General features: G+C 43.7%; 1 protein-coding gene and 2 long non-coding RNA genes across 5 annotated transcripts in view; 2 read left to right on the top strand and 1 right to left on the bottom strand.

Moving 5' to 3' along the window:
- The window catches only part of LOC141576314 (uncharacterized), a 361,571-nt gene extending 357,973 nt beyond the window's left edge, over positions 1 to 3,598 (top strand). The window contains exon 6 of the long non-coding RNA XR_012504666.1: positions 3,331 to 3,598. This is a non-coding gene — a long non-coding RNA (uncharacterized LOC141576314). The remainder of the gene's footprint in view (positions 1 to 3,330) is intronic.
- PIK3R1 (phosphoinositide-3-kinase regulatory subunit 1) overlaps positions 576 to 14,821 on the bottom strand; it is an 80,083-nt gene continuing 65,837 nt past the window's right edge. Inside the window, exons 1-10 of one of the 3 annotated variants that reach the window (XM_074359228.1) lie at positions 10,035 to 10,677; positions 6,500 to 6,602; positions 5,745 to 5,843; positions 5,462 to 5,642; positions 5,079 to 5,204; positions 4,156 to 4,298; positions 3,770 to 3,946; positions 3,605 to 3,673; positions 2,762 to 2,932; positions 576 to 1,897 (exon numbers count right to left, since the gene is read on the bottom strand). In XM_074359228.1, coding sequence (XP_074215329.1) covers positions 1,708 to 1,897; positions 2,762 to 2,932; positions 3,605 to 3,673; positions 3,770 to 3,946; positions 4,156 to 4,298; positions 5,079 to 5,204; positions 5,462 to 5,642; positions 5,745 to 5,843; positions 6,500 to 6,602; positions 10,035 to 10,050 — 1,275 coding nt within the window. In that variant the 5' untranslated portion in view covers positions 10,051 to 10,677 and the 3' untranslated portion in view covers positions 576 to 1,707. Of the gene's footprint in view, positions 1,898 to 2,761; positions 2,933 to 3,604; positions 3,674 to 3,769; positions 3,947 to 4,155; positions 4,299 to 5,078; positions 5,205 to 5,461; positions 5,643 to 5,744; positions 5,844 to 6,499; positions 6,603 to 7,988; positions 9,780 to 10,034; positions 10,678 to 14,821 lie in introns of those variants that run through there. The other 2 variants (XM_074359225.1, XM_074359218.1) reach the window with 2 other exon arrangements.
- LOC141576318 (uncharacterized) lies at positions 3,625 to 4,891 on the top strand. The gene is made up of 3 exons (XR_012504670.1): positions 3,625 to 3,761; positions 3,953 to 4,095; positions 4,566 to 4,891. It is a non-coding gene; the product is annotated as an uncharacterized LOC141576318 (long non-coding RNA).

Raw genomic sequence — 14,821 nt, 5'->3', positions numbered from 1 at the left:
CCACAGCCTGGGGCAGTAACAATTCTGATGATGTCTGTTTGCTTTATGATCTAAATTGAATAGAAAGCTAGGAAAAAATAACAAATGTCCAGATGAAGAGAGATTTTTTAGATCATGCTTTTTCTAAAATGGATGTTTGGTGGTTGTAATGGGTAGTCAATGTGAGAGACAGGTTTTCTCAATGCAGTGGTGACACCTTGAAATCAGTGTGTCAAACAGGGGTGAACACTGTTCCAGGAGCCCCCCCCCCCCCATTACCCCTGCCTCCTTAAGAAAGAACTGAACTATCTGACCAGCTGCACTGTTAGCGTTCTAGTAGGTTTGTAATTGTCCTTAGGGTTTGAGTAGCAGATCCAAGTGGGAAAAGACTTCACTTTGCAGTGATTCACTTCTCCGTAATCACAAGAAAGTGCATGCCATTCGCCACCCCTCCCCCACCCCACCTGTACATCCCTTGCTCTATCCCCTCCCTAGATTCAAGAAGTTCACAATTCTTGATGAAACAAACATTGCCAGGTACCGTATTTTAAGTCTTGAAACATTGTTGAACTCAGCGATACTTTGTCATATTCATATATCTTTCTCTTTCTCTCTCTTTATTGAATAAAGCAGCTTTGAAGCTTATCAGGCACTGCCCAACAAAACATTTAGTCCAAAAAAATCTGTTATGAACTTTTTAAACTTGGGCTAACAGCCAAGTACTCTGTACAAGAAAAACTGTAAAATATTTCATAGTTTTAATTCTGAAGCCATTTTTTTTAAACTGGCATCCTGTACATTTAGTCTTAAAAAAAAAGGAAATGAGTAACAAAATTGAATATTAACAAAAAAAAATCAAGGACAGTATTTTCAAGCAACAAAAATGGGGGTGGGGAAGCTTATTCTGAAGGTACATTGACAACAGATAACAATGAAAATGAAGGATTGCATAGCACTGTGAAGTTAGCCTTCAGCAAAACACAACAGAAGCTATTTGGTATTGATACAAATCCATCTACTTGATAGTTAGTCATCCAATATTATGTACATATTTTATATACTAAATGTCATTCGTAAGTCCTTTTTGTTTTGAAGACTTTAAACAACACACTTTCTGGTACGTGGCTATGATAGAATTTCCTCTTAACAAATGACATGAGCCGACGTCCCTCAAAGTGTCCCTGGTGCCCGGAAGTGCCTTTCTGCTACATATCAGTTCATTTGTTAAGAAAATGAAATAATCCACAGTGCGGTGTCTGGGTCCAACGTGCACAGCAACACCCCGCTGTACCGAGCGTCCCCAGGCCGGGGCTCGTCCCCCTTCTGGTCGCCACAGTCCCCACTTGTGAGCTGGTAAAGCTTCTGAAAGCATGAACGAGCACCATAGTTAAAGGCCTCTTTGTTCCTGCACGCAGATTTTTGCATTTCTTTTTCTTGTGGTGTCGGGTGGGGTTGTGGCTTTAAATTAAACCAAAAAAAAAAAAAAAAAAAACCCCAAAAAAGAGGGAAGAAAGAAAGGCGAGGCCCTCCAGACAAGGGAGAAACGTGTGGTCCTCGCTCGGTGCGAGGCTGCCGCCTCCCCAACGACGGTTCTGTCGAAAGCGCGAGTCCCATCTGAAGACAGACGGCTTCCCGGCCGCCGCTCAATTCCAAGGTCAGGCCGGAGAGGAGCCCTGTGCCGGCCGGAGGCCGCGGGAGCTGAACTTCAGGAGCGGTGGGGCCGGCCCTTCATCGCCGCTGTTGCGCGTACACCGGGTAGGCCAGTGTGACGTTGAGGGAGTCGTTGTGCTGCACGAGGGACGTGTGCTGGTAGTGGAGCACCAGCTCCTTGAGGGAGCCGTACAGGTTGTAGGGCTCCGCGAAGCCGTAGCCCGTGGCCGTCTTGTTGATGACGCAGTGCTTGACCTCGCCGTCCACCCTGCGGGCGGGGAGAGCACACAGGCCTGGGTGAGCGGGCGCGGTCCGCCACCGGGAGAAGGCAAGCCAGCCCCATTGAGCCGCTGTGTTTCCATCTTTGGGATGGAAAGGTAGTAATAACGTCTGTAACAGGGTGGCTCAGAGCAAGGAGACACCACGCAGGGCCTGCCTGAGGGATGCCTAGAGCGCGGCGGGCGGGCTCCGGGCGGTACCCCCACCCCCGACCCCGGTCCTGTTAGCGCAGGAACAGGCGGCCTCTGCAGCTCCGCATTCGCTCTCTACTCCCTTGTCCTCGCTCCAAATGCTTCTCGCTTCTCCTTACTTTCCTGTAGGAGTATTACTCTGCTTAAATGGAGGTAGTGCCTCGACTATAAAGTACCGGGGGCACTCCCTTCTCTGAAAGGGAACCCAAACTCACCCTTCAAAGTGCTCCCTAAACTATTCTGAAAGAAACAAGGAAAAATATGCCGCATAACGGACATGTCTTCTCCAGGGGGGTTTATCTCAACGACAGTGACCAGGGTCCCTTCTCTTACTGTCTTAACCTGTTCCTCCTGGGGACTTCACCTGAGGATGGTGCTTTCACGGGAATTACCTTCCAACTATACGGGAGCCAAAAACAAAAACCAAGCACTGCTACTTCCTAAATTGCTGCCCAAGCCCCCGACTAAACAACAGGTTTCTTTCTATTGGACCCTATTAACAGATACTCCTGCCTCAACGTGAAAATGCTGTTTTATTTCCTCTTTATTATTAAGATAACTTTTTCAGATCCTTGCCCCCAAGGTTGGTTGACTGACTGACTGACTGAATGAAAACACCTCCTTGAGAGGCTTGACAAGAACCATCCGCTGGAGATACGTACACCACAGAGCAGGCGTAGCAGCCCTGTTTACTGCTTTCCCGGACCAGAAAAGTTCCGTCTCGTTTCCCCCGCAGTAGGTTTTCGGCTTTGTTTCGGTTGCTGCTTCCCACGTTCCAGGTCTTCTCATCGTGGTGGGGCAAGTCCTCGTCATCTTCCACCAGCGAATATTGGCTAAGGAGGCAGGAGAGATTTCCCCATGAAGCACCTGGGAGCCACGAGCCTGCCCGCTCATCTCTTGGACCGAGTTCCTGGGCCTCCCACGAGCAGGTCAGGCCAGCGATCATGGTTCTGACTCAACCAGTGTCTCTGGCCTGAGTTGCCTCATCGGGTTTGGCTTTCAGTGTAGCCTCCCTGAACAAAGAGCAGCACTAAGGGACGCTCTTTCCTGTTTCCAAGTCAGCAACTCCGCTCAGCGACCTGGGCCGAGAGGAGGGTGTTCACCCATCCTGTCTGTCCAGTCCGGATCAGGAAACTGACTGCCTAGGAGGAATGCCAGTTTTGAAATAATTGAAACAAAACCTATACCTGAGCTTTAAAAATATACTGAAGTTGTCTTTTTCTCCCCCCAGCTTGTTCCCAAAATATGTTGGGATGTTTCAGATGGTTCCAGGACATCATTTTGGACACGGCATCACTTTAAAGCACTACGGGGGAAAAATGAATCTGCATTCTCCTTTGCTGAACTTTACTTTCTTAAAATTCTGGGTAACGAGACTTGAGTTGATATATCTTCTCCTGTGAGACATTCCAGCCCTCACTTGTTCTGCAGACAAAGCAAGTCATGCATTTTTCCCTCCAGTGAAAAGAGACCCTGGCTGCCGCCCGCCTGGATTAACTACTTACTCTTCAGTGTTCTCATTGCCCAGCCACTCATTCAGCTTCTTCTGCCGAACACCTTTCTGAGTCAACCACCTGGAAAAGTTTTAAAAAGAAAACACATTAAGAACCCGTGCTTCATTTTAGCAAATGCCAGTCATGCGCAGACAGGGCTCCACCTCGGGTACGTACATCAAGTATTGGTCTCTGGTCTTTCTCAGCTGAATAAGGTCGGGTTTAATGCTGTTCATGCGCTTGTCAATCTCGCGGTACTCGGCCGCCTGCTTCTTCAAGTCCTCCTCCAGCCTTCGCCTGCTGTCGACAATTTCACTGATTCGAGACTTTAATTTTTCATAATTATGCATAATCCTACAGGCAAGAGAAATGCATCCGTAATTACCTGGCACATCATGAAAGGCTTCCCCAAAGTTTCGCTATGGATTCCCAGCAGTTTCCCTGGGGGAAAGAATGCTTTCTCTTCTGTCATTTCACAGAAATCAAGACCAGCTTTAAAGAGGGTAAGAGAATTTTGGTGATCTCTGGCAGAAGGGCAGTGCAAACCCTCCTGCTTCACTCACCTTTGTATTTCTTTCTCATTGCCTTCACGTTTAAACTTCTCTATGTATTCTTTGCTGTACCGCTCCTGAGTTTGGCACTGTTCTTCAAATATTTTTATAGTTTCATTAAATGCTTCAATAGCTGTTCTTTTCATTTGGATTTCCTGCAACACCATATGAATAAGACAAGGTCATTCCTTTTGCGGAACAATTTCTCATTGCAAGATGCTACCAGGACATTTGATTGGTGCTACCATCTAGCAGGTAAAGTACTTTGTAAGCAGGGTGGGATTCTAATTCATTAAGCCCCTTAAAATGGTATCACAGAAGCACACATTTCCTTTGGAGAATCTTCCCAGTCTGTGGAAGATGATGGCTGGTCAGTGTTCTACAATTTTCATCTTTAAAAAAAAAAATTTCCACTTTCTCAGCAGTTCATGGCATCCTGCTCCCTTTGGGGGTCCCAGGCACGTGATGGCCTAAGGAAGAGCAAGTCTTCAGGAGAAGACAGCAGTGCAGGTAGCCTCAACCTCTCCTGGCAGGATCAAAGCATGGCTAAATCCCCATTTCAGGGCCCAGACAAATCTGCGGACGTTCTGATTATTATTAGCTTTTGCTCCAAAAATAATTCTTCAATCAGGAATCATGTAAAAGGTTATAGAGGTATAATAAGGGGGGAGGGTATAGCTCAGTGGTAGCGCACTGTGCTTAGCATGCGCATGCACAAGGTCCTGGGTTCAATCCCCAGTGCCGCCATTAAAATAATAAAGAAATCTAATTTACTCCCCCACCGAAAGGTTACAGACCTAATAAGTGAGCTCTCTCCCCCCACCTCACTGGCATAAACTCCACTTTTAAAATTCTTTTTGGAAGCTGAATATAACATGCATTAGGTCTAATAACCAGGTGTTCTGAAATCCTAATCTGATTTTCACAAAACTCACCTGGGAAGTACGGGTATAATCTTCATATAATCTATCATATTCCCGACTCTTTTCTTGAAATTGAGTGTTATATTCATGTAATTTTTTCCCTACAGCTTCAATATTATCTTCTTTGACAACTTGATCCTGGAAGGATGTGAGAGCAGAAGGAAAAGAAAAAAAGTCAGTTGATAAGGTACATATATCAAAAGACAGCTGTTTGAGGATTTTTTTCCATGTCAGATATTTTGGTCATTTTACATTTTATTTAGCTACTATATACTTGTGAACACAAAATTACATGCAAGTTGTTCATACTTGATTAACATGAAATTCATCTGCTTCAAAATGTTATCTAAGCATTAAAAATATCTTCAATTATGATAACATGACTATTTGATTACCTGTTGGTATTTGGACACTGGATACAGTAATTTCACATCCAGTTTGGGATTATACTGAGCTAGAGATTCATTCCGGTAGTGGTTTATTAGTTCAACCACAGAATTGAAGGTTAATGGGTCAGAGAAGCCATATTTCCCATCTCGGTGAAATATTTTGATTAATTTGTTATTTCCTCCTTTCCTGTAAATGCAATACAAAAAATAATGGCATTAGAAGTCTCTTTAAAAAAATGGTTCATCACCACCTTGAACACTCCAATTTTAGCTACCTGCCCTCACTCACCTTAGTGTAAGAGTATAATCACCATGCATTTTAGTAGACGCATCTCGTACCAAAAAGGTCCCGTCGGCTGTATCTCGAAGTTTTTCATTCACTTCTTCCCTGCAGTGGAAAGACCATGAGAAGATAACGCTTACCTTGAGGAAGTGGTGATTTTTTTTCTTTAACATCTTTACTGTGGTATGGTTCCAGTAAACTACACATATTTCAGATGTACAATTTGATGAATTTTGATAGATGTATGCACCCAAGAAACCACCACCATAATTTCCTTCACTCCCCAAGAGGTGCAATTTGGTGATTCTTGAACCACATGACAAATCAGCACTGAAAAGTCATGATCCCAAAAAGGTTTCCACCCAACTCTTCACTCCCCTCCCCTTAAAAAAGCAGCAGCTTAGACTCAAAATTTACTACGTGTTAAGATAGTAACACTAATTCTTGGCATTTCTATCTAATAGAGAAAGTGACTTCACACTCTGCCTTTAGGGAGTCCACTGCACCCTGCTGCTTCCCTGACATCTCTGTCAATAATGAAACTTTACGGGGATTTAATTTCCTGTGGCATCCAGTACCCACAGTTCCCTGGTGCTCAGTGACTTCTCTGGTCTTCTTTGGAAGGGAACCAACTATGCTTCATGCTTATGTTGGATGAGATCCTAAAAATGGAACTTAGCAAGCTGGTGCTTTTGCTTTTCTTTCTGTTCATCTAAAACTCCCTGTCTCTAGTGAAAACTCAAGAGTTTTTATAGCCTTACCTCGAGATATCGCCCCAGTACCATTCAGCATCTTGTAAGGACATATTGTTATTCATACCGTTGTTGGCTACAGTAGTGGGTTTTGGTGGTTTAGGAGGCAGTGCTGTAGATTAAGGAGAAGGAAAAAGTTTTTGCAATCCCAACTAAACATTTAAAATTAGACTTCAGTTTGTTTAATATTTTTTAAACATTTTCATGCAGAAAAGATATTAACTATGAAATATAGCAATAATGCACAATTCCATGAAACTTTTCTTAAAAAAAAACAGAAAAAAAAAATCAGAAGTCTTTCAGCCTACAGATCAAAATTTTAAAAAAGAGAAGAGCTTAGAGACCAACAAATAAAATGGGCTGGCCACGTGAATGAATTTCAGAGTAAAACCAGAGTTACAACATTTTCTACCTCTAGGCTCAAGCAGTATTAAAGTTTCATATCTGGTCAAATCTATCTAAAGAAACTACGAACAGAATCGCAGGAGGAATCTAATTTCCTCCTCTTATTTAATTATAAGAGACAAATTTGGTTTCTGCCCTCCACAAATGTTCATGCGGTAAAAAAAAAAAGCCCATCTACAGCAATGTTTTAAGAGGAGGAACTGGGTTTCCCTAATGGTTCTGCCAAAAGCCACTTTAAGAAACTCATCTGTGACCTAAATCTTAGTATTCATGTTAATATTCTCTTGGGATAACTGGGCTTTGTATTATGCCAAGACTGATTAAAAAACCATACCCCTCTTCCTCAATGTCAAATCAGTATTCATATACCAACTAGTGACAAATAGAGACGGCAGGGTTTCTGAATTTCTTAATTGGGAGAAAGGCTAACATGGGAATAAAAATTCAGAAAGCAAAATAGAATTTAGCTCAACATCCTAGACCTAAGTCGTAAGTTATAAAGCACTGTTACTGTTTTAAGCAAAAATTACTTCAGGAGTCTATCAGGAATACTTCATACAGACAGGGACTAAATAATGGAAAGCCAACTTCTTTTCTCATTTCAGTATTTTAATATAAGAGAGCAGGCAAAGTCTCAACATTTGATTAAGAACAGTTTCAGGGCACCCAGAACTGAGTTGCAGTCACTGCTACACTTGACATGCTGTCTGAAGTACCACGCTGTGCTCACCCGCTTTCAGCAGAGAAAAGCAGCACCGAGGGTGCATCCTTTTAATTCAAGGAACGATACACAACAGTATAACCCCAAATAGCAAACGACCTCAATTAACAAAAGGTACCAGTGAAAAACTGGAAGTGAGTTTCTATCCATTCAACTACGAGTAAGCATTTACTCCGCCCCCCAGCCTGACCTGCTTCCTTCCACAGGCAGTCAAACAATTTGTTTCATTTTCACACTATGAGCAAACTCATTCTTAAATTCGAACAAATTAATAAAAACAGAAGTCCGAAGAGGATCTGTTACCAGTAGTTGTCAAAAAAAATTAAATGCCACAAAATTAACTAGTTTTCTACAAGAATACTGCAGTATTACCTGGTGGATCCATTTCTATATAAAACATCAAGTCTGTGCCACAATTTATATCTGTCTTAGCATAGTCTAAATCCAGCTCTTCCATATTCCAAACAGTGTTGTACATTTGTGCGAGAGTTTCCTTGGCTGAGCTCAGTTATAAGAAAAGAGTCCGGCTTTCTTTGTAATGGTGTCTTGGAATTCATTTTAAAACCTATAAGGGGCTGCACTGTAACCTATTACATCACACAGCCCAGCCAATCAAGTCAGAAAAATGTCACCAGACCACTCCTGCTTCATCACTTCTCTTCTCTACCAGCCTTACCACAGCCCCGACCTCACGGAGAACCTACGTTTTAAAGAACTGCAATGTATACATGCTCATCGTTTCAAAAGGTGTTTAATTTGACTGTTCTTCTCTAGCCGTGAGTTTTCTAATTCCTTTTTTATTGCTCCTTGCAGCATGGTAAGCGCTGCTGTTGGCAGGTTGACAAAAGCTGATTCGCTGCGGCACGTAGCTTTTTTTTTTTTTTTTCTTTTTTCCCTTCCCAAGTGCATCTGGATTTATAGATACCCTGGTCATTTCTTGGTTTAAAAATCTTAAAAAGGCATCAAAATGGTATACTTAAGATATATTTTACAGTCCTAAAATGCCTCCCACATATATTAAAAGCAGTAAGGATCAAGAGCTCTGGCTATTTAATTTCAGTCCTCCATAATTCACTGCAAACTCAGAACTGAAACACTGTCACAAATGCACTACATTAGCAAGCACAATTAAAAGAAAAGGTATAGGCAAAAATCTATATTAAACACTGTTAAGTTAAAACTAGACTTGACAGAATATGGAATGAAAATTCCCCCCAAGAGAGCCATATATATGTATCAGAATGCAGAGGACAGGCAGTTACCCTTGCAAAGTATTTCTCACTGATGACCCCATCCTCAGATTTATTGTACTAACACTACTTGAAAGGGGGTGGGTGATGTAATCACTTTGGGGGGGGTCTTTTTTCCTCTCCATCTCAAATGCCCCCCCCCTCCTTAGGGGACAAATATTCCTTCTTAGCACTATTTAATGTAAGGAAATCAATTCCCCTATAAATCTAAATTAATGTTAGTTCTTCTATCACGAGAGGAGAGGAAGGGAGAAAAGGTTCCCCTCCACCCATGTAAATGTGGCTGATTTTAAAAACCACAGGGGGCTCTGTGATGTATGCACATGTGCCTGCCACATATTTCTATGACAATTTAAAGAACACAGAAGCCCGTGAAATTTATTCTTAGACTTTCTGTCAAATTTGGAATCATAAAATATATAGAAATAGCAGAGCAAAGGCAGGACATTCTCAGGGCTGTTCACGTGTCTCTCTTCCAGTTAATTCATTTTCCCGTTAAGGAGGAAGGCAGACTGAACTTCTACCCTCCCACTCACATTTTCTCTTTGCCTAAAGGTTTAAGGAAACCTAAACGCAAATTCAAAGAAAAACGGTAAAAGTGGTGGTAGGGGGAAGGGTAGCCCTCAGATAATAAAATTCAGGAAAAAAAAATCCTGAGTTTAACAGAAATGTTGACCCTCCCCCCAAAGGACAGGAGACAAGTCCTCCCAGCAGTGTGGACAGCGTGACAGCCCGACAGAGGGCTACTCCATGCCTGTTGGGAGCACTTGGTGCAAACCGGTCCTGCTGCTGGAACCCATGTGGCCAACAGACCCAGGGAGGAGGGCAGGAGGACAGGTGACTTTACACGTCTCTCCCAGGCCTGGCCAGGCACCACCTTCCAGACCTGCACTTACTAATTACCTCCTTCCCCACTTCCAACCGAAACCCCATCTTTCCCCGGCACTGTGCCCCTCGAGGAAATGGGGGAGTGTCTCCCCTAATCTCTCAGCTATCCTCCCCAGGCAGCGCTCTCTCTCCCTCCCCGCCCCCCTCCCTCCCTCACACACACAGGAAGACACACCGCAGAAATGAACCTTTCACAGAAGTACCAAAAACAACAACAAAAAAAACAAAAACAGTGAAACAGCCAAGGGGCAGAGAAATGCACAAATGAAAGACAACTTACTTTGCAGGTTATGCATTTCAACGGTTTCCCTTTGCAATGCCCGTCTCCGACAAAGAAAACAAAAAGCAAATCCACAAAGCGGTCCCTCCGGCGCGGCGGAGGCGCAGGACCCTGGGGCTCGGGAGGGACGGCGCGCACCGCCCGCAGCAGCGCCGCTCAGCGCCCGCTGCCCGTGGAGAAGCCCGCTGCGCGCCGGGCCCGCACCGGGGAGGTAAAGAGCCTGGGCGCCCGCACGTCCCTCTTAGATAAAGATCGCGGCTTCATGATTAACTTGGGCAGGTTCAAATATTTGCTGAGCTAGGGATTTCGGGTGGGGGAGGGGAGCCCAAGTCCAAGGCGAAGTTGTCATAGGCTAACAAGTGGCCAGTGCCAGCCCGGGGCCTCCTCCCCGCCGAGGAAGTGAGAAGGCCATTGTCGGGGGACCCAAAATAGTCTCTCTCGAGCTGGCTGTGGCGGCGCGCTCGCCGGCTCGCGGGGCTCAAGTGGCCACAGTGAAGCGAGGCACTATGCGCCGCCAAACACAGGAAGTGGCTGAGCTAGTTCAGCAAAAAATAGAATCAAAGCCTTGCTTGTAAAGGCCTGAGCCTCTCTCCGAACGGCCCAGAACACGGTGCCTCGTCCACCTCCTCCCACTCACCAGCAGACAGCCCCGCAGGTGTAACAGGAGAGCCACCCTGCCGGGAACAGGTTTACAAACACTGGGCAGGAGGAGGCTCCCAGGGAACAGGAGGGTATCTCCGCCTGCATACACCAGGCTCACTGCATAGAAAATACACTCCGAGATAAAAACTATACTCTGAGGCTATTTTTATGAAGTCAGTTTCCACTCACATAAAAATGGCCATAAAAGGTATGTCTGCAGTAGGTTCATGCAGAAGGTACATGGAGCCAAGGACAGGGGGGGCAAGAATGGCACACCTTTCTAGAGGATTTTTCTCCCTTTATTTGAGAAAGTTGCAATGAACCAGACTTAGTTCTTTAAATAGTAGTGAACAGTCCTAAAATGTGGCCTATGAAAATTTTCATTCACATCAGCATAGATAACTTTACTATTATCCCAAGAACCTTAGCCCAACATAAAATCACAGAATCACTAGCTTTAAAATCAGAAGAAAAAAATTTATAGATCATGTCAAGCAATTCCCTCTTGCTTCACACACACACTTCTGACCCAGAGTGTAGTGGTTTGCACAAGATTACAGCAGGAGGACCTAAACGCAGCCTTCGGATGCTTGGTCCTAAACTCCTTTTTCTCCACCCACTGGCCCTGCTCTTTACTTCCCTCTGCCAGAGAAAGTAAAAATTAACAAGCGAAACTGAAGTTAATTTCTTTTAAGCCACATGCAAAAAAATTCACACCTACAACGAAACCTTTTTTTTTTCTCTTAATTAGAAAAAAAAAGCTACTTTCTAATTACCTTTGAAGAAACATGGGTTCTGTCTATAATGCCCTCAGACTGTGTATGAAAAGGTGACCCAAAGGTCACATGCAGTGATAAAGGAAGATCTAGGTGTGGACACAGTCCACATAGGCAGGAACCATCTTCAGGAGTACTTGGAACATCTGGGAAGTCCTGCTAATCCTAAACTCACAACACACGTGATTTTTACAAACTCTCCTTTGGTGTGATTGCTACAATACGAAACACTTCCTTTTCCAATGGGGAAAAAAACAGTCTATGAGTGCATCTCCCAGCTCCTGCCAGCTCAGACATAGGGTTACTTCAATACCATTGTGTCCTGAGCTGCATAATCCTGCCCTTCCTTAAAAATAGTCTTTCTAAAGCTAGAAACCTTGGAAACATCAGTCCCTTAAGCATACCTGTCTGGATTCACATGATGTGTCATGTCAAAACCTTCTAAGAGTAAAAGGCTCTCTAGACCAATAGTCTAGTTTCCGTTTCAGAAGATGATCCACTGGGAAACAGCACATTGTCTACTTACAGAAAGAAAGTCTTAAAATAGATTTGAAAACTTTGCTTCAAAGTTCTCACAATATGTACAATCACTACCACAGAGGTTCCCCTATATCACCCTGTGAGCTGAGCCTTTTCCCATTCAATTTCAGTTGACTGAAACATACACATGCTCTTTATTAGCTTAAAAAGGGAGCCCTCTGCTGGCAAAACAGAAACGGTGCCTTCTGCTTGGGAGAAAACAATCAACTTCCTGCATAATTTCCTTCATCTCCCACTATGTCCAAAATTTCACACAAAATAAACGTAATTACCCAACCACCACTTAATCTATATGATCCACTAACAACTAAGAAATCAAATGCACAGATGTCATAACAATTGAGGCAGTATTTTTCATATGCCTGCTAAGCCCTCATAAGAAAACTTGGATTTTAATTTCTGAAAACCAAAGACTCAAACACATTGTAAGGCTGACAAATGAAAACTAACTTTACTTTCTAGCTTCTTCAGAACAATCTTACTGCTTTCCCTTTCCTCAAAAAGTTGTGTAAAACTCATTTCAGAGGCCCAAATAGGCCCTATTTCAATTCTCACCAAGTGGGATCTAAACAGGAAAAAAGCTGCTTAATCATTAAAGCATGTTTGAAAGTTACAGACTCAAGACCGTATCTCACATGTGCCAATCACCGTCGAGTAGTGAATGATCTACAAGCAGCTTTCATCCTGCACAGCTTCTTAAATGTGTTCATGGGCCATGATTTATGAACAAAAGCCCATTAAAAAAAAAAAGGCAGTGAGAAAAAAAAAAAAAAGAAACAAACCAAAAATCTTCTTTTAAGGGTGAAATTAATGCCTCCCTTCATAATTTTCACTTAAGACAATTTAGGACAGAAGGTCCTTTCAGGATGATGCCAATTCTTCACATCCAGGGCCCTTAGTGACCCTGCACTAGGAAAGATGTCCATTTGAGTTTAAACTCAGGTTTATGTGTGCACAAAACTGATACATGCTGCAAAGTACCTGAAAAGGTGTGCCCATTGCTTAGCAGAAAAAAGGGCCCCTTTCCCTGCAATTTCCTTCTCAGATGTCCTTTGAGAGAAAGAGAAGGCTGCACCATGAAAACAAAAGTAAAACCGAGCTATTCCCTCCAGTACATGCGCCCTGAAAACCTCAACTCCCTTTTCAGAGCACAAATAAAACTTCCTATTTTTTGACAAAACCTAGTATGGTCTGCCTCTGTTTACTCCTACCCATCTAAACACATGCATTTTTTTCCCCAGCGTTTCATTTCTCACCTTTGAAAGAACCCTCTACTGTCAGACCACATTTTAAACCCAATAAAAAATAAATCAGAGAAAAGTAAAACTCTTTGAAAGTCATTTCCCTCTACCTTAGTGCTTGCTTTAGTCTTGGTTGAGAACCAAGCCCAGGGCATTTAAAACAAGATTTATGAATCAGGCTCTTCAGGATGAATGTTTTCCAATGCACCAGTGGTTAAAAATTAACTCTGACAGGTGTAGAAGGGCAGGGGGAAGAAAGAATCGTTTATTTTCCCTTTGGGCTTGAGGGTGCAATATTAGACTTCAATTATGCTACATTAATATTTCTGAGTATATCCATGAAATCTGAAATATGTAAATACACTTATAATGGGTTTCATTCAAAGGCACCCCCTGTTCAATGGCCCCTGCTTTGACCTTAGTTACCCTATAGAAATCGACTTGAGCTACCTAAGTATCAGTAGGGCCAACATAACACATGATGATTCAAGAAAGTCTGCTCTTCACCTTTAAACATTCTGAAGACTTTTCATAACAAAGGGAGCTACAAATTATCAACCGAGTTTTGAGAACTTACCCTATGCTTTCGCCTTTCAAACCTTAGTTTCCCTCCCTCTAGGGGAGACACCTTACTTCACAGGTGTACTGGATATATTCAATGAGCTGGTGTGAGAGGTCTTTGAAAGTGGGGAACTTTATTCAAGAATAAAAACAAATTTCATTTGGATGATTATAATGCTGTGCCCAGTTCTCTGCTAGGAAGAGCTCGAAAGGAGAAGCCTTTGTCTATGAGACAAATAGCTGCGCAGATGAAATTCAGAGAAGAACTCTAGAACAGTTAAGTGTAAGAAGAGAAGGGGCTGAAGGACATGGAATGTACTGAATGAGTCCAAAACCTGCACATAAAGCCGGGGAGGGCCTCCTCGGGGGCAGATGAAGAGGGTAGCGCTGTGTGGGGCCGCTGGGTACAGATGTGCATTGCGTGCACTGTACAAAGGCACCTGGGCAAGGTGGTGAGGGAACTAGTACAGAAATCCAGGCCCCTCCACTCAATAAGCCACACACAGAGCACAGCGCATCAGATAAAGGCATCTTCCTCCCTCCAAGCATTGCACCCACTGGGCAGCAACTGCCCAGTAAGTGTCTCTTTCAGATTTGTGTTAAAGTCCCTCCAGGCTCCCAAAGCCAGGATCTGCTGGCTAGAAACATGGGGTCTGTGGGGAGAGCGGCCTAGTAGGATGCAGACAGCACTAACCAGGATGGCGGCCTGAGGAGATGGAGCCGAGGGTGAGGCCAGCTCCAGCAGGGCCCTGAAAACTAGAACAGGCACTGGAGACACACTGCAGGGTCCAGCGCTCCAGTATGCAAAGGCTGAGTGACTGGATGGCGAACTCGGCAAGCAAGTAGCAAGAGTTGGGGTTCAAACCCAGATCTAGCTGACTCGCACTGTTACTTCCACCACACGAGGGACGGAGCCACTCTGAGCCTGATCCCCAAAGCAATAAAAAAAAAAAAAGACATTGGGGCTCTTCACTGTATGTGACCCACAGGAGCAAATATCCCCTATTTTTAGTTTATTACTTGCTGG

This window comes from Camelus bactrianus, chromosome 3 (assembly GCF_048773025.1).
Source record: "Camelus bactrianus isolate YW-2024 breed Bactrian camel chromosome 3, ASM4877302v1, whole genome shotgun sequence".
Classification (NCBI taxonomy): Eukaryota; Metazoa; Chordata; class Mammalia; order Artiodactyla; family Camelidae; genus Camelus; species Camelus bactrianus.
Note: the sequence above shows the minus strand (reverse complement) of the source record. Positions and strands in the feature narration are given on the sequence as shown.